Below are 20,993 nucleotides of genomic sequence, written 5' to 3'. Positions count from 1 at the left end.
ACTGTTGGACTGTTGAATTTCAGTGTACTGTCTATTTGAGTTTGGCATAAATACAAGAGAATAATGCCAATAACGATATCGCCATCTGCTGGTAGACTTAAATTACTACGTGTGTCGCTCTGTTATGACGTCTTTCACGTCGTGGGCTCCTCCAGCATGGTGACCTCCGCGGACTGTGAACCAGCTGAGAGGAGGGAAGACGAGCGTAAGTGGCGGTTGTCACACTGTGAGATGGAGTAAGTGGAGTCTCTCGGTTTGTAATTCTCTGGAGGGAATCTCAGGACATAGTCTTTCATTTTTAGTTTATATGCTGTGTCATAATCTGAAGTGATGGCTGTGCCTTTTGCTGGACTTGTGTTTATGCACAGGCTGCTCAGAATTAGCACAGCCAGTCAAAGGCGTCTCAGTAACAGGATCATACTTGTAAAACTCCATAAATGTTTGAGGGAAATAAGAACTTTTTCAACTGGTTCTATGAAATGGAACAAGAATGAGGACGACAACTCAGACCCTTCACCCCTGAGCACCACGCTGACCTCTAGGCAAGCACTGCTCTCGAGAAGGAGGCGACCCCTGTCCCCCCTGGAGAGGATCAGTGGCCTTCTGCCCCAGGATGCTCTGAGCCCTGAGGTGACGCAGCTGAGGGAGCAGATCCAGCAAGACACTGAACAGGACACAAACTGTGCACCAGAGGAAAGTGGACGTGGGACAATTCCTGAAAATGAGGATTCAGAAAGCTTAGAAACTCAGTTGAAGGGAACACTTGATGAGGACAAAAGTTCGATGTCACCCACTCTTCCTGGGGAGAGGCTGCTTGTGTTCGGGGAGCTGCTTGTGGCGGAGTATCGTAAGAAAGGACGGGTGGAGTTCAGGAAGATGTTCAAGCTTCAGGAAGGGACACGTCTGCAGAGCAGCTGGGGGACCATCCTGCACGATGACATAGCTGGGCAGCCTGCAGGTCAGTTCCTGAAGACGAATAGGGGGGTCCCCATCCTCATACGTCGGGCCAGTCTGCAGGATTATGTGCTGTTTATGAAGAGGGGGCCAGCCATCACCTACCCCAAGGTACAGCATTTGTTTGTGTGTCATAGTCCTGTAGCTATATTATATTATATTATATTGTTTTGCTTACAGATATTGTATGTTTTATTTCTTTCTCTCTGTTACCAGGATGCAGCTACGATGCTGATGATGATGGATGTCACAGAGGGTGACTGTGTGTTGGAGTCAGGCTCGGGGTCCGGGGCCATGTCTCTGTTCCTGTCCAGAGCAGGTCTGCACCCGTCATACTGTCATTGTCTCACTTTGGCTTTTTTTCTTTTAAGATTGAAAAGGAAGCAGTAAATCAGCATTTTATATTCTCATTAAGTTGCCAAAGGGAGTAATTACAACAGCACAATAGTGGAATGTGATTGAGACATTGTGAGTTTAAGTTTTTTGCTCTAAATCAAATCACATAATCACCACCAGTCAACAGTGGGAGCGTCCTGGCTCTTACAGCCAGGGACAGATACTCCCTTCCGGGCAGAAGTGTGACAAAGAGTCGCTAGGACAGACAGGGCGACAGCGACTCATAATTCCTTATATAAGATGCTAAAGACACTACCTGCTACAACATTACTGTTGTTCACTCTTGTAATGTTGCTTTAGTGGTGCTTACCCTTAGACACAGACGTCTCGTCTCTGCTGCGGCTCTATTAATGTTACTGTCCTCTGCTGGCGGATCAGAGGCGGAACAAAACTGTCCCCCCGTCCTGCCTCTGCATCTTTCATACAGATGGTGAGGCGGAATAACGGCGCAATATTCCCGTCCTGAAAATGCAGTGTGAAAGGGTCTAATGAAGAAGGAGGCATCTTGTGTCCGGCAGTTAAACTTGCGAGATGAACAGTTTTTGCATTTTTATATATTCCGCTATTTTTAATGAGGGAGAAGTAGTAGGTGCCATTTTAAGGATTTTAATGTTGTAATCATACTTTTTTTCTGCAAAAATCATGCCTTTAGGGGATCTTTAAAATCATGTTATAATTTTCCAAAATTATTTAGCTTGAACAAGTTATTGTAAGCACATTTTAATTAAAAATTAAAATGTTAGTTCAAGTTTTTGTGTTTATACAGTGGATATAAAAAGTCTACACACCCCTGTTAAAATGACAGGTTTTTGTGATGTAAAAAAAAATGAGACCAAGATAAATCATTTCAGAACTTTTTCCACCTTTAATGTGACCTATAACCTGTACAACTCAATTGAAAAACAAACAAATCTTTTAGGGGGAAAAATAAAAAATAGACAACTAAAATAATGTGGTTGTATAAGTGTGCACACCCTTAAACTAATACTTTGTTGAAGCACCAGCAGATTTTATTACAGCACTCAGTCTTTTTGGGTAGGAGTCTTGTCAGCATGGCACATCTTGACTTGGCAATATTTGCCCACTCTTGTTTGCAAAAACGCTCCAACTCTGTCAGATTGTGAGGGCATCTCCTGTGCACAGCCCTCTTCAGATCAGCCCACAGACTTTCAATCCGATTCAGGTCTGGGCTCTGACTGGGCCATTCCAAAACTTTAATCTTCTTTTGGTGAAGCCATTCTTTTGTTGATTTGGATGTATGCTTTGGGTCGTTGTTGTGCTGAAAGATGAAGTTCCTCTTCATCTTCAGCTTTCTAGCAGAAGCCTGAAGGTTTTGTGCCAACATTGACTGGTATTTGGAATACTTCATAATTCCCTCCACCTGGACTAAGGCCCCAGTTCCAGCTGAAGAAAAACAGCCCCAAAGCATGATGCTGCCACCACCATGCTTCACTGTGGGTATTGTGTTCTTTTGGTGATGTGCAGTGTTGTTTTTGCGCCAAACATACCTTTTGGAATTATGGCCAAAAAGTTCAACCTTGGTCTCATCAGACCATAGCACATTTTCCCACATGCTTTTGGGAGACTTCAAATGTGTTTTTGCTAAATTTAGCCAGGCTTGGATGTTTTTCTTCGTAAGAAAAGGCTTCCGTCTTGCAACCCTACCCATAGCCCAGACATATGAAGAATATGGGAGATTGTTGTCACATGAACTATGCAGCCAGTACTTGCCAGAAATTCCTGCAGCTCTTTTAATGTTGCTGTAGGCCTCTTGGCAGCCTCCCTGACCAGTTTTCTTCTCGTCTTTTCATCAATTTTTGGGGGGGGGGGTGTCCAGTTCTTGGTAATGTCACTGTTGTGCCATATTTTCTCCACTTGATGATGACTGTCTTCACTGTGTTCCATGGTATATCTAATGCCTTGGAAATTATTTTGTACCCTTCTCCTGACTGATACCTTTTGACAGTGAGATCCCTCTGATGCTTTGGAAGCTCTCTGTGGACCATGGCTTTTGCTGTAAGATGCGACTAAGAAAATGTCAGGAAAAGCCTACTAGAGCAGCTGAACTTTATTTGGGGTTAATCAGAGGCACTTTAAATGATGGCAGGTGTGTACTGACTCCTATTTAACATGAGTTTGAATGTGATTGGTTAATTCTGAACACAGCCACATCCCCAGTTATAAGAGGGTGTGCACACTTACATAACCACATTATTTTTGTTTTTTGTTTTTTATTTTTCCCCCTAAAAGATTTCAGTTTGTTTTTCAATTGAGTTGTACAGGTTATAGGTCACATTAAAGGGGGAAAAAGTTCTGAAATGATTTATCTTGGTCTCATTTTTTTACATCACAGAAACCTCATCATTTTAACAGGGGTGTGTAGACTTTTTATATCCACTGTACATGTTACAACTTTTTTCTGATTCATTGCATACCAGAGAACACAGTTATTTGCCCTGAACATCACTTTGATCACTTATATACATAAATGTTGACAAAATGATCTTGTTAATATTGTGATATTAATTTCAGCCACATCATCCTGACTTAGTAACACAGAAGAAGGAGCAATCAGAGTCTTTAAAAAGTGTTCCTTTCCATAACGTAACAAAATTCTCCATTAAAAATAAACTTTTAGCTACAATTATTATCACTAGTGGCTATTTAACATTATAATCATTGCTTGCCATTAAAATTAAAAATTCATGGCGCATTCCAAAAAACACATATATTAGGATGTATCACTTTGTGCTGAAGGAAAGTGGCAGACCTCAACTGTGAGATAAAAAAAGTCATTTTAAGAAAGGTCAATGTATATCTGAAAATCTGCTTGCAGTGTATTCCCGCATTCTATAATGACATGTCTATCTAAAGGCGACAGCATTGACTTAGTGTTGTTCATAGTGTGTTTATGTTTTTCCCAGTTGGCTCTAAGGGCCGCGTGCTGAGCGTGGACGTCAGGGAGGACCACATCAAGAGAGCTGCGCTGAACTACGGCCACTGGAGGACGTCATGGAATCTGCGACGGGGCGAGGAGTGGCCCGACAACGTCCAGTTTCACAATGCTGACCTCTGCACAGCCTCCTCGCTCCTGGCTGGATGGGGATTCCATGCGGTCAGTAGACAGAGTTTAAACTATTCAACAATACATCAACACCTGATCATGCTTGTTAAGACTCCGGGAATAATATTTTGTGACACGTGCTCATTCATTGGATGGATTATGTCCGTTGCAGGTTGCTCTTGACCTGATCAACCCTCACCTGGCTTTACCCACTGTGACTCCACATCTGCACCCTGGAGCTGTGTGTGCTGTCTATGTCCCCAAGTCAGTATCTCCTCTATTTCACTGTCACCTTTCAAATGAAATTATATGATGTTGTATACAACGAGCTCTTGCAAAGTGCAGTGGCTAGCTAGCTATATAGAATAGCAGGAAATGGAAACACTCAAGTAAAGTACAAGTACCTGAAATGTGTACTTATGGTACGTACAGTACTTGATGTACTTGGCCTTGGGTACAGTACATTCTACCACTGGTTGTCATGCTAGGTATGTATAGGTAATACTTGATGTATAATTAAGTATGCAGAATACAGTATGCAGCATATGCCAAATACGATCTGAAGTTCACATCCTTCATAACGATGCTAGGACCATATTTTGTCATGACATTTTAAAAAATTACCAAAACAGTCTGCTGCCTTCTCAGTTCAGTGCATACTCAAAACCTTTCACATACTCACCGTTAATTCTCACACATACTGATATTTGCATAGGATTACGTCGTGGAGAGATTCACAGTTTGTGGTTACTTCTTTTTCAAATTGATGAATATTAAATAAAAAAATTAAATGTCCACTTTGGGCTGTAATGCTGCACCAGAGCAGACATTAACTGCTCTCTGACTGTCCCTTTCTAACACAGTATAACACAGGTCATTGAACTGCTAGAAGGGCTCCGATGCTTGGCGTACCCTTTGCTGTGTGAACACATCATAGAGGTTTCAGTCCGAGATTGGTTGGTAGCTCCGGCCCTCCAGAAGGATGGGAGCCACTGTGTCAGTAAAGCTCCAATTAAGGATGAAGACCAGAGGGAGGAGACATGGGATGAGACTGACACAGGTGATTTAAAGTGATGCAGCAGACCACCATGCTAGTGTTACTTGTGATTTATGAGCATTCCTTTTCTTTAAGGTTTTACTTTTATGCTGTATTTCAGAAGAGACGACAACAAACAAACACCCAGCCTTTGGGAGTATTCCCTACATTGCCAGACCTCATCCTGAACAGCTAAGCCACACAGGTCAGACACTGCAACTGTTATGATCCCAGTCTAACCAATTTAAATACATGACAATTAAAAACTCATTGTCTACTTTTCCATCTTCAGCATTCCTGGTGAAACTGAGGAAGTGTGTGCAGTAGATGCTCTGCCTCTAAGGAACCTTGGACATAAATGATTGTTACACATCCACCAAATAATCTTCTGTGTATCATTTGAAAAATAAATGACATCTAAATGTTTATTTTGGTGTATTTTTACATGTATTTGAATGAAAACTCTATTATATAAACGCCAAGCCAAAGATGCCTTATAATAAATTATCAGTGAGTTTAGTGAAATTGGCTCTGTAAATGGAATAAAGTAAAGGATCATTGATTGATTGATTTACAGGAAGTTCCTGCAAGTAAAGAGCAATGTATTTGCAAAACAAAGGCAGACTGCTGGGGCTGTGATATAACAGTGCATCCAAGTTAAATGCATAAAATCAGGTTGTAATAAAGAATGTCAAAAAGACAAAGTTCAAGCATTTATTCAGAACTCATGAGGCAGTGTTGGTTCATCATACAGGCACATTGGTAACAATAAAACACATGCAGTTGGATCCCAGTATGTGAAAGACTTTGACATTTTAACATCTGTGCTTAATACGTGCTTAACAAACAATCCCAGCGGTTCTTCAGTTCATAAATAACAAATATATAAATAAATAAATAAATAAACATCAAGAACTCAGTGCAAGTTAAACAAACCTTCACAACACTCTTTGTTGTGCAATATCAAACTTATTGCATGTTTCCATCAGAATATGATGTCTGAAATAACATGTCATTCTTACAGCTACTTCCAGTCACTTAAATGGTTAACTTTTTCCTGACCAATTATATTTGCATTAGAAGGGGTAAACGCAAACTAGCGAGTTACACTTGTGTTTAAGACCTGTACTTTGGAGTAAAAGTGGCATTAAAGACAGGAGATGGTGATAAACAGAACAGCTCCATCAGGGCAAAGAGGGTGGAGGTGGTGTGATGCTTTACTCCTCACTGATCCAGTCCATGGATGTGTCGTATAAAGACCCAGAGGAACACTCATCTCCTAACAAAGAGGAAAGATAGAAAAATGGAGTTTAGTACAAGTGAGCTATCCTGTTTCTGTCCAAAGCTGTTAGGGTGGTTTTGAACTTTGGAAGAAACAGTAAAGCCTTCATGGGGTTGCCCCTGAAATCATTTAGATGAGGTGATGAAATACCCTGATTGTGACACATTCCATATCATGATCAATACAAGATTAGATGGTAAGTAAGTAATCACAAATTAATTTCCTTTTTCCTCAAAGTTTAATGTTGTCATCCTACAAGGATATTAAGAACTCTGAGAAACTACAAAGGTAAGAAAATGGCACAAATGGCTCTAGGTACACAGATGTATTCCATAGGTGTCTCTCCAAGCAGACATCTGCAAGACAACTTTAAAAAGTTGAGTCTAATCCTGCCTTGTGAAACACCTCCCAGGTGTAATCCAGCTAAATCACCTCTCCACAAATCCACACAAAGTCAGTTAAAGGAAGTGAGGTTTGGTTAATATAGCTGCTCCTCACGGCAGATGTTACTTTTTTATTTAACATAGAAAAATCATGATGATTTCATGAATATGCACAGCATATCAAATGTGAATGTCAGTCATGTAATCTAGGGCTGTGCAAAAAAAAATCATCTTGATGGATATTGCAATTGCAATTTGAGTGGGAATAGTATTTTTTGCATTTCATGTGCACTGAAATAAATCTAAAAATGATGATGCGACTTTTGTTCATGTTTGTACCAAACAAGTATGTTTCTTTATGTCTGGAAAATATTATTTGTAGGCTGGGGCATCGCTGTAGTGCATTGCCCCTTTTATATTGGTATGTTGTGACACATAATACCTTTATCAAAAAATTGCAGTTCCTGCAATTATGATATTGTATTTGATCATATTGTGATTTTGATAATATTTGATTAATTAAGCAGCCCCACTGCCATCTTTTCAGTCAACTATTAGGCCTACTGCATGTAAGTGTTGGGGAGAACAACATATGCACTATAATTAATAATAATTAAAAAAAAGATCATTTCATTTATAGTCATTTCTATGATTTTTATCAAATTGAGCCCACACTACAGTTAGGCACGTTGGCAACCTCAGCCTCCTGTACAGTACTCATTAGGTGAACAATACATTATTCAGTCACAAAGTTTCCTAAGCAATCCTCGTGTGAAAAATCAAGAGGTCATTGTCGAGTGTTGTCGAGCAGTGGGGATTTTTGTGACCCACAGGAGTCTTCTGTCCACCTGTGGAAAACTAACATTTAAATCTTATTTTTCAACAGGCTGCATCGAGCAGGGTTAAAAAAAAACAACCTTTTTACCACTTTTCCTTAAAGCTTTTAGTAGGGGATGTTATGTGACCAAATCATGGAGTAATGTACAAGGTGCTGAGGTCACAAGGGGTTTATATCAGGGTGTGATTATATCCAGATTTTACACTGATTTAAATATGAGATTTTACCCAGCTATACGAGGGGGAGCGCACGTTTAAGTGATACCTACTGGGAACCTCGTCCACACAGCAACAGGACGAATGCTGTGCCTGGATTTTAGTCTCCACTGCCTTCCCGAGAGAGGCCCTGGGTGGAGTTGTCTCCAAACTCAATACGGAGGTGAATAGGTGTGGAAAGGCAGGGCTTGAGGTCTGAGCAGAAGGTCCTCTGGAGGGTGACAAGAAGCCTGGGCCCTGATTTAAGCCGGTGCCACGGTTACAGAGGGCACAAGATAGTGGAGAGGCAGAGGGCCCACGGGGAAAGCGAGTGTGCTCTTCGTCACCATACTGACGCTGGGCGCCGCTGTGGTGCTCTGACCGTTCTCGCTTCCACACGAAGTGAGAGGGTACGATGGCCATCACCTGGAGGACAGAAATAGGGAGACACAGACCAGGAAATAAATGAATACAGCTTTAACAACAACAAAAAAAATCAGATGGATCTTCTGGTATGAAACCAAAGCAATAAAAATTGCACAGCGCAGCGAAAACACTATTTATCAGTCTCCTCAGGCAATCATATTTAAGTGTACCTCTTCACAGCAGCGCCTGCTGACAGCAGCTCTGAAGTTGATGCGGGCCCACAGCAAGTCTCGCTGCTTGAGGAAGCGGGGAAACTGCTTCCTCCAGTTCTTGCCAAGTGCCCATGGAAAAATCTCATATTTACTCTCCTCCTCATCCTCCTCCATGGTGTTGGCAAGATAACTAGAGATTGAGAACATCAGCTAAATTTAGGGTTACAGTTTTGCCAGCAGTGTCACACAAGTACGGCTACAACTAATGATCATTTTCTCAAATTAATCGATTAGTTGTATGGTGTACAAAATGTCAGAAAATGGTGAAAAATGTGTTTCCCAAAGCTGAATATGTCTGCAAATGTCTCGTTTTGTCCACAACCCAAAGATATTCAGTCATATAGGAGTAAAGAAACCAGAAATATTCACACTTAAGAAGCTGGAGGAATTTTGACTTTTTTTTTTGACATGGTTCACATTTAATGACGAAAAACACGATACAAAATCAGAATTTCAATGTTTTTCTTTCAAACTTACAGTGCAATGAATAAATTCTTCCTGGTGTATTCAGCAATAGTGAAGTGGGCCCTTTTGAAGTACACAAAGGTCATGGCTAGAAGGTACTGTAGAATTAGGGAGAAACGTTGGGAGTCAGTTAATTGTAAGCATCATAAAGCTTCAGAGAGATTGTATCACTTTCATCAAAACATTTACCAAACAATTTACCTTGTCAGTCATTTTACAGCAACAGTCCATCCACAGAAAGTCCCGGATCAGGTCATCATCTGTTAAAAAAGAAAAAAAAAAAACTTTAATATCAGATGCCAAATATTCGTCATTCTTTCAAGTTTAAAAGTAAGATTTGTCATTTGGATGCTACTGAATTGAAACATGCTTTTCATAGGGCTATTCATTTACCAAAAAGTCTGAAGAATGAAGCCATTTCCTGCATCTGGATGACAATAGTTGGCGGTGTGGACATTCTGGCATTATACATCTCATTTCTACGCTGGCTCGGCTGACTCTTCCCTGGTGGGCCCTGGGTGTCCTGGCCATTGGATTTCTTGAGCCGGAGACATCTTCTCATTTGGAGGGAGTGTGAACTGCTGGGTTTGACCCGGACAGTTACTGATGGGGGAGTCTGGCACCACCTGTGAGTATGCTTCCTCATGTTTCAGCTTAGATCATCTGTGGTGAAGAGGTCTGTGGTGTGTTCTCAGAGGAAATGGAGTTAAGTTATGAGATTGAAAAAATTACAATGAGCACTGAATACTTCATATTGTTTGTTTAATATACACCAAACATTATTACACTCCCTGACTACATCTTAAAGAGGACCAGACACTAATCTAGCTGCCAGCTAGCATACTAGTTCGACAGATTCCATCTTGAGGGAAGCTAATTGTTATGCTAACTTTGATGTTATTTCATTGTTTAGTTGTACTACGTCGGGCTCAAAAACAGGACTTAAAGTTGTAATGTTAACTGTAATATAAACGACAGATACTGCTGTTATAGTGATAGTTTAACAGCGTCCTCACCTCCAGAGGTCTCCTCCTCGACCAGAATGAAGCAGAGTTAAAGTTACAAGCTAGAAAACCCAAAAGATGACAGATTTCAATGTTACTACGGTCTGTATCGGTGACACAACCTGACAGAATATAATAGCGCTAAAAGTGAATAATGCCAATTAAAAACAGGACAGGACAGAATACTAATTACCAAGTTTTACAATGCTAAAACTGAGAATAAAGCAGTCATCAGTCGTTAAAGGCCACTGACCGGAGAAGACGGTAGTTCGGGAACGCGCTTCAGGATCCGCGCTAATCGATCAGCAGTACACCTGCACGCGGGGGCGCGCATGCCAATTGCGCTTCTTCTTCTTCTTCTTCTTCTTCTTCTTCTTCTTCTTCTTCTTCTTTAAGCAATATTGCAATCATCATCTTCTCTCTCATATGTAGGGTATTTAAATCGAAATGTTAAATAGTTATAAGTGTACCCGGGTGGAATTGACGCATTATTTTATTTGACCCACAGTGTTTAACTGCTGCTAACTCTTCATCCGGGTATGTTGTTCACACACACTGCATGTGGGTTGTTGACATGACATGTATTTTTCACTGTCACAGAAGATAAAAATGAATATAATTAGTATTCTCGTCATTTAAAATACAGTAAATGGTTAAACATGTATTTGTTTTACATGGACCTGTTGCTATAAAAACTGCTTTGTTATTAGATTTTTTAAATTTTTGAGTCAAATCTCAAAATTGCCCTATGGTGTGACTGTCACATGCATAGTTAAATAAATTACAACTTTTATAAGTTTTTTTTTAAAAAGCATAAAAATGTTTATAAATAAGTCAGGCATAATTTTACAAGTGTTTATTTTAATAAATGGCAATCAATTTTTTCATCCATATATTTCTAAATGCATAGGAACTTGATACATTTTGTCACAAAAAAAACATGTCCTTCAGTGTGACACCTTATTCTGGTTTTAAATTGGGCAATTCCATGAACAACTTTATTTAATTGAAGGACCCCATTCAAATCCCTGTTACTGAAGCCTCCTATGAAGCCTGTGACGTGAGTACATGGTAAGTTCTTGTCTCAGCATTATTCAAATATTTAACTTTTTCCGAACCACTATGAAATTTTTTTTTTTTTTTTTGAACCACTATGAAAGTGTTCAGTTGTTGTCCTTTGGTGTGACGTCACTAAATTATATTTTTCAATTAAAAACGGTTGGTTAAACTACATAATTATGGAAAATTATACAAATGCTAACTGCTAACTGCTAAAGACAGGTTAGCTAGGAATAGCATGGTCATTAACTCACACAAAAGGCTGAAATGTCCTTTAGTGTGACAGAAATGTCCTTCGGTGTGACACCTTTAGCTGTCACACCGAAGGACAAATATGTCACACCGGAGGACAAGGTCTCTTTAAGAAGCATTTTTTTAAAACAATTTTTATTCCCTTGACCATTTTCAGTGTTTTAAATGCAATAGCTACATTAATTAAAATATTTTCTGTTTTGTCCTTTAGTGTGACATAATGTCCTATGGTGTAACACACATAAAAGAACCAAAAATGTATTTGTATGTCAAAAAATATCTTAAAAAAAGGTTGAGTATTGCATTAGGGGATATATAATCATCATTCACTTTGAATTATTATAATTTTTTCAACAGTTTTGAAAGGTTGACATCAAAGTTTAACTTGCATTTATTGAAAACATTCAACAAGTCATGGGGAAAAAAGTGTTATTCATAATTTCTCATCAAATAAATAACACTATGTGAAAATAAGTGTCTCACAATTAAGATGAATCTGTCTCATTAATTTTTTTTTACGTCACACCATAGGACATATTTATGGTGCAGGTCAGAGAAGATGTTCAAAAAAACAGTGAAATAATTGAAAAAGTTAGTTATCACTTATATATTCTTAAATATCAGATTTCAAATTACATTAATATATATATTTTTTCTTCAAAAAATGTGTTTTACAAAAGAATGATTTTTTGCTTCTTATTTGTCAACAACCCATGTACATACTGTAGCCGGGTGGAACCGACGCAGGTGTGTGGTCTAGTTGGACCTGTGAATCAGTATGGATGGGTTGATTACGAGATAAAAGGCACCTGTTGGCAACCCGTGCGGGTATTCCTTGGCTTTGGCTTTTCCGCGGAGGGCTGACACGCTGCCTGTTGTGTGCTCCATGGGTGAATAGAGTGGCTGACTGGGACGGTGGTGAGTATCGCTTTCTGAGTAGAAGTTAACTGCACGCGATAATGTTGTGGCATCCTGGGTGCGCTTCATAAGATTTAAATGAATTAATCTGTTTTTAGGAAGTCCCAGTGTCAGGGAGGCATCTTGCCTTTGTGCGGCAGGTTGTGTTGGCAGACCGTCTGCTTGAGATTTTTTGTGGGAAATCTGACTGGGAATCTGCTGTATCGTTGGTGGGTTTAATATATTAATTATATTTTCTATTGTGTTTTTTTTTCAAACATATTATGTTGTTTTGTATGGGATTAATGATGTTTCAACGCAACCAGAGGGATCATAAAGTAGAGGAGGTGACGGGCCTGGTTCCAGGTCTAGAGACTGTTATTTATGTACCAAAAGAGAAAAAGTGTCCTGTATTTAATGGGGGGGCTTGTGCTGAGTTTTATGAGTGGCTTGATGAAATATACATAGTTTTGGGTTACCGCCATTTTGAGGATACTGAGAAGGCTATGTACATTTATGAGGGGGGAGGCTAGACAGGAGGTAAAATACTGGTCGCAGGCAGAAAGGCAGGACCCTAAGCGTATCATAGAAATTCTCAGGGAGATATATGGGCAGCCTCATTCCCTCACCAGGTTACAAAAAGATTTTTTTGATAGCGGCAGCGTGAAGGAGAATCCTTCCGTGAGTATTCACATGCACTTATGGCTATTATTGATGATATCAACCATTGTGATGTCAGACAGACCTGGTGTAGTGACTTTGCTTTACAAGATCAATTTGCAGAGAATGTTTGTGATTTAGCGCTGCGTAGGGAACTGAAGAGGGTTATTCGGCAGAGCCCTAGAATATCCTTTTTTGATTTACGAAGAGAGGCACTGCTGTGGGAAGATGGTGACAGTGGGGGTGGGCAGAACCAACGGCTAGCAAGCTTGTGCGATATGGGGGGCGAAGCATTTGAGTCCAACATGGTCACGGCAGCTGCACTTCCCGAACCTGACCCAGTTCTGGTGGAGATTCTTCAAACCCTAAAACAGCAGAAAGCACATTGAAACAACAGCAGGCCCAAATTGCTGATTTGGCACAGAAAGTGTCTGAGTTGGCTGGCATTGGGGCCACAGGGTCTGGGGTTCAGATGGAACCGCCAAGGTTTGATGTTGATGGTCAGCCTATATGCTTTAAATGTCGGTTAGCTGGTCACATCGTCCGGCAATATAGGACGGGGGCGCCCGCCCGACGGGCAGCTCCAGGATCGCGCATGGCAATTTCCCAGGATAGGTCAGCCCAGGTAGCTGAGCAGCAGGGAAACTTTCTCCCCCTGTGGCAATGAGCCTAGTTACAGGTGGGGTTCAGTCAAGCTCACGCTTTGAGGTCCCAGTTGATGTGGAGTATGACTGTTTAGTGGGGAGATGCCCAACAGACGTGTTATTGGGTGATGTACGGGTTAGATGCCTCCTTGACACTGGGTCAAATGTTTCCACTATTACTGAGTCATTTTTTGAGCAACATTTTCGTCCCACACTTAAAACCTGTGAGTGGCTTGCATTGTCTGCGGCCAATGGTTTGGGTATTCCTTATCTGGGGTATTTTGAAAAAGATGTCAGGGCCCTGGGAAAAAACGTAAAAGGGAGGGGAATTTTAGTTGTTCGGGATCCCATGGATGCAGCAACATTACATCGCAAGAGGGCTGTCCCGTGTATTTTAGGCATGAACGTAATAAATCAGTTTTATGAGGTGGAGCAGCTGGCATCAGGTGCTGCGCAGGGTTCTGGCCCTCCATCGGTCTCTGATGAAGCTTGGGGTTTGGCGTTCGTGGTTTGCCAACAGGAGCAGGCTGTTTCAGTTTCAGGTTTTGCCTATTCCACTGTTCTGTTTAGTGTCCCGGCTGGGTCAATGTGCTTTGTACCGTCTGCAGTTCCATCTGGCTTGGTACTGACAGGCTCAGTACCAAGCCAATCATGGAGTCATTTGGCACAGGGGAGGAAAGTCTTCTAGGTGAGTTACTCGTGTTTGGCGCATCGGTTCCGGTTGAAAATGGGCACATGGCAATACCAGTGCTAAATGTAGGTGGTGTAAATGTAAGTATTGAGCCTCAGACTCGGCTTGGTTCAGTGCATACAGTGAATGTGGTAGCTTGTGATACTGCATCTGTGGCATTTGAACCTGTAGCCCCACAGGAAGAGCTGGTCTTGTTGTGTAAACAGGCTGGTGAGGTGGTGGAGCAACAGGAGCTGCCATCGGAGGTTGTTGCAATGGAGTTTCCCGGACTCACTGTTGAGCAGGTTCAGAAAGTGAGACAGCTTTTGGGGAAGCATTCGGGGTCTTCGCAAAGTCGGAAACTGACTTGGGGTGCACAAATGTGATAGAGCATGAGATTCCAGTTGTAGATGAGGCACCGGTGAGGCAGCGCTATCAGCGAATACCACCAAGTCCGTATGAGGAGGTTAAGACACACATAGCACAGCTCCTGCAGCATGGCATAATCAGGGAAAGCAGTAGTCCTTACTCCTCCCCCTTAGTTATTGTACGGAAAAAGGATGGCTCTCTTAGGCTCTGTGTTGATTACCTGCAGCTTAATGCAAAAACACTACCCTTGACCTGGCAAGTGGGTACCATCAGGTGGAGGTGGCTGAGAAAGATTGTGGTAAAACCACGTTCTGTACACCTTTCGGGTTGTATGAGTTCACACGGATGCCGTCCGGGCTCTGTAATGCCCCATGTACCTTCCAGGGGCTAATGGAGCAGATTCTGGGGGATCAGAGGTTCCAGTCTTTGCTCCTGTATTTGGATAATATTGTTGTGTTTTCTTCTACCATTGAGCAGCACCTTGAGCGTCTTGATTTGGTGTTGTCTCATCTGAAGCAGTTTAACCTCAAGGTCAAGTTGAGTAAATGTTAATTTTTTCAGTCTGAGGTTACGTACCTTGGGCATGTCATATCAGCTGCTGGGGTGGCTACGGATCCAGGGAAGATCCAGGCCATTGCAGAATGGCGCAGGCCGCAGAATTTGGCAGAGTTGAAATCCTTTTTGGGCTTCGCAAGTTTCTATCGGAGGTTTGTGAAGAATTTTGCTAAGCTGGCGGCACCTGTCCATGCGTTATTGTCACAGTTGTCAGGCAAAGCAGGTCAGCAGCCGGCTTTAGGCCAGGTGTTTGGCCAGTCCTGGGATGCAACCTGTGAGGATGCTTTTGTTGCATTGAAGCAGAAGTTAATCTCTGCCCCGGTGTTGGGTTATGCAGATTTCAGCAAGCGTTTTTTTTTTTTTTGGAGATTGATGCTAGTCACCAAGGGTTGGGGGCTGTGTTGTCCCAAGAGGGTGACAGGCAGTGGCGTCCAGTGGCATATGCAAGTCGTGGACTCGGGCCATCAAAGCGTAATATGGAAAACTACAGTGCCATGAAACTGGAGCTGCTGGGGTTGAAGTGGGCTGTTACTGATAAATTCAGGGATTATCTGATTGGTACCAAGTTTACAGTTTTCACTCATAATAACCTGTTCAGCCATTTGAACACAGCAAAGCTTGGTGCTATAGAACAGTGGTGGGTGGCTGAGCTTGCCCAGTTTGATTTTCAGATTGTTTATCGCCCAGGTAGCCAGAATGCAGGGGCGGATGCTCTTTCTAGGCAGTATTCAGAGCCACAAGATATGGCTGAGACACAAACTTTTCAGGATACACGTAATATCCTGTCAAAGCTTCACCAGTTGGTCTTATGCCAGGAGACTAGTGCTGGTCCCCAGCATGTATCCATGTCCAGCTTTCCTTCCTTTGACATTACTGCTTTGGCGAGTCTTCAGCAGGTTGATCCAATAATAGCATCTTTTCGAACTTACTGGCTGAAAGGGGTGAAGCCTTGTAGGGAATAGAGGATGCGAGAATGTCACAAGACTGTTGGACTTTTGATGCAGTGGGGAATGATTGCTGAGGTTGGGGGGGTGCTGTATCGCCAGGTGTGCGACCAGAAGGAGGGGCCAATTAGGCAACTTTTGGTGCCTGCTGCATTGCACAGAGAGGTGCTTACTCGCATGCACACGGATCATGGTCACCAAGGGGTTGAAAGAACATTCAAGTTGGTGCGGAGTCGGTGTTATTGGCAAGGGATTGTTAAGGATGTTGAAGCCTTTTGCAAGGCATGTGAGCATTGTATTGTCTCCAAAGCGCCCCAGCCAAGGGTGGTTGCAGCCATGGGAAGCTTGTTAGCCTTTAGGCCGCTGGATGTGGTGGCAATGGATTTCACAGTCTTGGAGCCATCGTCCGATGGGCATGAGAATGTTTTGGTTCTTACAGATGTGTTTTCAAAGTTTACTGTTGCAGTGCCAACCCGAGACCAGTGGGCTGTAACAGTTGCTAAATCTCTGGTAAAGTATTGGATTCAGCCATATGGGGTCCCTGCAAGGTTGCACTCCGACCAGGGTAAATGCTTTGAAGCTGCTGTTGTCCAGTGTCTGTGTGGATTGTATGGGATGAAAAAGAGTCGAACAACTCCATATCACGCTCAAGGTAATGGCCACTGTGAGCGTTTTAATAGAACGCTGCATGATCTGCTACGCACCCTGTGCCCTGAACAAAAGCAGAGGTGGGTTGAGCATTTGCCTGAGTTGGTGTAACACCACTGAACATCAGAGTACTGGCTACTCCCCATATTTTCTTATGTTTGGGAGGGCCCTTGGGTCCCGCTGTATGTTTGGCTGGGGCAGGATAAGGATGATTTCAGGGATAAGGCAGGCATAAGATTCAGGATGTGTGGCTTCCTACCCCACACCAGGTCATAGCGCAGCTGGATCGTAATCTGCCAGTGTATTCGGTTGTTCCTGTTGACTTTTCAAAGCCTCAAAGAAATCTTCATCGGAATGAGTTGCGAGTTTGTGGCCCCAGTCTGCAGTTGGAGGGCCAAAAGCTTGAGGTCCCGGCAATGTTAGATCCTCCATCTCCTGATGTGGATAATGATTCAGAGGATTCCCTGTTTGAGGTCATAGTGCCTATTCTGTCCCTCAGTTTTGTGTTATTATTTTACTCCTTTTCTGGAGGTTTATTTTCTAACAGATTCAAGCTTTCAGTCTACAGCTAATCTGGTTACTGTGCCTTTAAGAGAATCTAGTGATTTTGAGTTTGTTGTTAATCTTACACTGCCATCTAGTGGCGTATGTTGGAAGCAGGAAGTGCGTTAAGCGGAAGATAAAAGTGCAGCAGAGTAAAAAACATGTCGCTCCTGGGTCAAGTCTGTCTACTTCCTCAACTTTTGCGCTTGTCAAAGGCATAATCTGTAAGTTAAATCAAATATGCTTAATTAGGAATGTTTACTAGCGCTTTCATTTTGCGTTTCGTGTTTTTGAAGGCGGTACGCCATTCACTCAGTATAGCTGATGTTATCATTTAGAATTGTGGTTGCTATTCAAAATACTATGTATTGCTAATGTTAAGACCTCAGGTTGGTTATTCTACACACAGAAATAAGTGTGAATGTATGTTTTTACATGGAAACTGAACGTTGTTTATTGTGATTCTTTTCGCACAGTTTTACAAAGTAAAATGGATCAGTAAACTGAAGAATGCTTCACGAGTGGTTACTGAAGCCATATGTTTAGCTCGCTGCATAGGCTAAAGCTCTTAGCTGAGGGCAGAAGAGTGCCTGATGTTAGGGGGCAAGCATCGTCAGTAGGGGAAAGTGAAATAGAAATGGGTGGTGATGACTTTTCTCCTCCCCAAGGGCCTACACAGGGGGCTTACTTCAGTTCCACAGGAGGGGAAGAAGTAGGGATGGGGGAGGGATCGACTCAACCAATGCTTTTGCCTTCATCTCCACCGTTGCCTCATAGATTGACTCGGACTACGGCCGGCGTGCACTCTAACCCATATGGGTTGCCTAGGTCTGCAGTTAGTCATCTAGGGAGGAGGAGAGTAACTTCTCGCGGTGTGGCACTACTGCAGCAGATGTGTGTGGCAGTGCTGAAGGAGGTTTTTTCAGGCCTAGCTGAGGGTCTGGAGGGAATAGATTTAGGGCCTAGGGAGTTGCATCAGTGGTACACTGATTAGGGAATGGGGCGGTAGATATAGCCGGGTGGAATTGACGCATTATTTTATTTGACCCACGGTGTTTAACTGCTGCTAACTCTTCATCCGGGTATGTTGTTCACACACACTCGCATGTACATACCGTAGCCGGGTGGAACTGACACAGGTGTGTGGTCTAGTCGGACCTGTGAATCAGTATGGATGGGCTGATTACGCGATAAGGCACCTGTTGGCAACCCATGCAGGCATTTCTCGGCTTTGGCTTTTCTGCGGAGGGCTGACACGCTGCCTGTTGTGTGCTCTGTGGGTGAATAGAGTGGCTGACTGGGACGGTGGTGAGTATCGCTTTCTGAGTAGAAGTTAACTGCATGCGATAATGTTGTGGCATCCTGGGTGCGCTTCATAAGATTTAAATGAATTAATCTGTTTTTAGGAAGTCCCAGTGTCAGGGAGGCGTCTTGCCTTTGTGCGGCAGGTTGTGTTGGCAGACCGCCTGCTTGAGATTTTTTGTGGGAAATCTGACTGGGAATCTGCTGTATCGTTGGTGGGTTTAATATATTAATTATATTTTCTATTGTGTTTTTTTTCCAAACATATTATGTTGTTTTGTATGGGATTAATGATGTTTGGTTTGGTTTGCAGTTAGTGAGCCACTGCCTTGGTGATATTTATTTTTGTTTGCTGTTTTGATTTAAGTATTTTTCTTTTTTTTGTATCAGTCCCACTTGTACTGGGTGAAGGAAAATGGGAACCGACCTGTCTCTTTTTGCTTTGAGCCACCTTTTCTGAATAAAAGATTTACATTTGCAATCCTATGCTGCTGTTGTCTATATCTGCCTTAAAGGGCATTGGAACAGGTGGTCCGTGGCAATGGGGTGCTACATAAGGATAAAGGATAAAACCCAGTAAAGAATAGGCCAAAAAAAAAAGAATCATATTTTCACTACCAGTTATGTTTGACTTCATAGTCTAGGCTACACGGTTGTGTCATGTGCAAGAAATAAATAGCCTAAATAAATGAATATAGCCTAATCTGACTTATGTTATTTTCAGTAACCTAACTTTAAAGGCTATATTGCATAGAATAATAAGCCAGACAACCCAGGTGATTGTGAATATTTGATGTGTAAAGCAGCTGTCTTATACAGATTGGTAAAGTTAGGCTTAAACCAGCTAGTTCTTTCAATTATTATTGTAAAACAATAATGCATTAAATTCACAGAGTCAGAAACAAAATAAACATTATAGACAAAGGAATGCAATTGCAAAACAATTACTGTAGTTTAAATGAGTACATGCTGACAAAAACTTTTTGTAGAGGGCATAGATAAGGCTAAAAGTAATTTTTGGACTTGTAGTCATGCTATGATCTGAACCCAGGAGTGAGGCAAAAGTCAAAGGTACACTGAGGCCTCTGTCATACTATACAGATTCAGTTTGTACTAATTTATAGGCTACATATGTGTGACAGGGCTGACATATGACCAGAATTAAGTCTTCAAAGAGTAAACAAATGGAGGGATTTTAAATGTTTTCACCTGCAAATCATTTTAGTTAATATAGTATATAGTTAATTTCTTTTCATTAGGCTGCATTGTGTTATTTTCTCAGCAAAATTAAAAGGAAAAGCCTGATAGGAAAGACTGATCTTTTATTACAGCAGGTCAGAGGTAGTTCAAGTTATTTTAAAGCTTGCCTCACTGTTCCAGTGAACTGATGCTAGATATAGAGGTTTAAAGAAGATCAGCAAAGTGCCAAAATAACTTACAACTGTATGACAAAGGTATCTAAGCCTGTTTTTAGATGTTATGTGTAATGGAAACATTATTGGTGCTTATTAACATTTTCTGTATCATATTGCTGATACAGAAAACCTCTAATACAGGAATAATAGTTGATATAAAACTATTAGTGTGTGTTATCTGTGTACAACTGCAACTACAAATAATACAGTTAAAAAGAAACACTTTAACCTTTTTGTAAACTGTTTCTTTTGTTTGTTTTGTTTTGTTTTACAATGGAAATGGCTGTACGGGGCTAATTAGGGAGATATTGTTTTGCAGGCTATAAAAAGCCACCTGAGGCCAGCCCGCATTACCCAAATGAGCTTATGGTCTTACGAGTAGGTGAGTTTTATATGCTTTAACGTGACATATGTGCATGCTGAGAAGTTCACTGAAAGCCTCACTAATCCTCTCAGCTGCTTGTCCTTCGAAAGGTACAGAAGGATGTGTTTCAGAGCAGGATTCAACAAAATATTTGTTGAAATGACCATCAATCTGTGGATTTATTTTGCCTATCAATGACAGGTGGGAGGGATTTGTGAAATGGATTTGTCAATATTTTGTTTTGGTTGCATCATCGTTGGAAGGGATCTTATCAGACTCAACAACCTCAGCCATCTGAAAATGACAGATACAGCAGGTGGCTAAGGACCTTGGCTATTCTTTGCATATTTCTCTGCAATGCTGTGCTGGTGTCTCTAAGAAGAGAGAAAAATCTGCTTGTATTTGAAAACATCGGAA

At 41.7% G+C, this 20,993-nt stretch overlaps 2 protein-coding genes across 9 annotated transcripts; one reads left to right on the top strand and one right to left on the bottom strand.

Moving 5' to 3' along the window:
* Positions 1–175: 175 nt before the first annotated feature.
* On the top strand, positions 176–5,878 carry trmt61b (tRNA methyltransferase 61B). Of its 3 annotated transcripts, none has more exons than XM_073465325.1 (7): positions 176–1,065; positions 1,171–1,273; positions 4,275–4,465; positions 4,587–4,678; positions 5,278–5,474; positions 5,575–5,655; positions 5,743–5,878. In XM_073465325.1, the coding sequence occupies exons 1-7, from the start codon at positions 331–333 to the stop codon at positions 5,775–5,777; spliced, it is 1,434 nt and encodes a 477-aa protein (XP_073321426.1). In that variant the 5' UTR covers positions 176–330; the 3' UTR covers positions 5,778–5,878. The 3 variants fall into 3 exon arrangements, with proteins under 3 accessions (XP_073321426.1, XP_073321424.1, XP_073321427.1); XM_073465323.1 differs by having other exon boundaries at positions 5,572–5,655; XM_073465326.1 differs by having other exon boundaries at positions 5,547–5,655.
* A 272-nt stretch (positions 5,879–6,150) lies between these two features.
* spdya (speedy/RINGO cell cycle regulator family member A) lies at positions 6,151–10,579 on the bottom strand. 6 transcript variants are annotated; one of them, XM_073465330.1, is made up of 8 exons: positions 10,508–10,579; positions 10,267–10,316; positions 9,644–9,940; positions 9,452–9,510; positions 9,263–9,348; positions 8,744–8,915; positions 8,222–8,573; positions 6,151–6,729 (listed from the first exon to the last, which is right to left on the bottom strand). In XM_073465330.1, the coding sequence occupies exons 3-8, from the start codon at positions 9,894–9,896 to the stop codon at positions 6,668–6,670; spliced, it is 984 nt and encodes a 327-aa protein (XP_073321431.1). In that variant the 5' UTR covers positions 9,897–9,940; positions 10,267–10,316; positions 10,508–10,579; the 3' UTR covers positions 6,151–6,667. The 6 variants fall into 6 exon arrangements, with proteins under 6 accessions (XP_073321431.1, XP_073321429.1, XP_073321430.1 ...); XM_073465328.1 differs by having other exon boundaries at positions 9,644–9,928; XM_073465329.1 differs by lacking the exon at positions 10,508–10,579 and adding an exon at positions 10,448–10,507.
* Positions 10,580–20,993: the final 10,414 nt, after the last annotated feature.

The sequence above is a fragment of the Pagrus major genome, chromosome 5, assembly GCF_040436345.1.
Source record: "Pagrus major chromosome 5, Pma_NU_1.0".
Classification (NCBI taxonomy): Eukaryota; Metazoa; Chordata; class Actinopteri; order Spariformes; family Sparidae; genus Pagrus; species Pagrus major.
The sequence above is the reverse complement of the archived record's forward strand: the minus strand, read 5'-3'. Positions and strand labels throughout refer to the sequence as shown.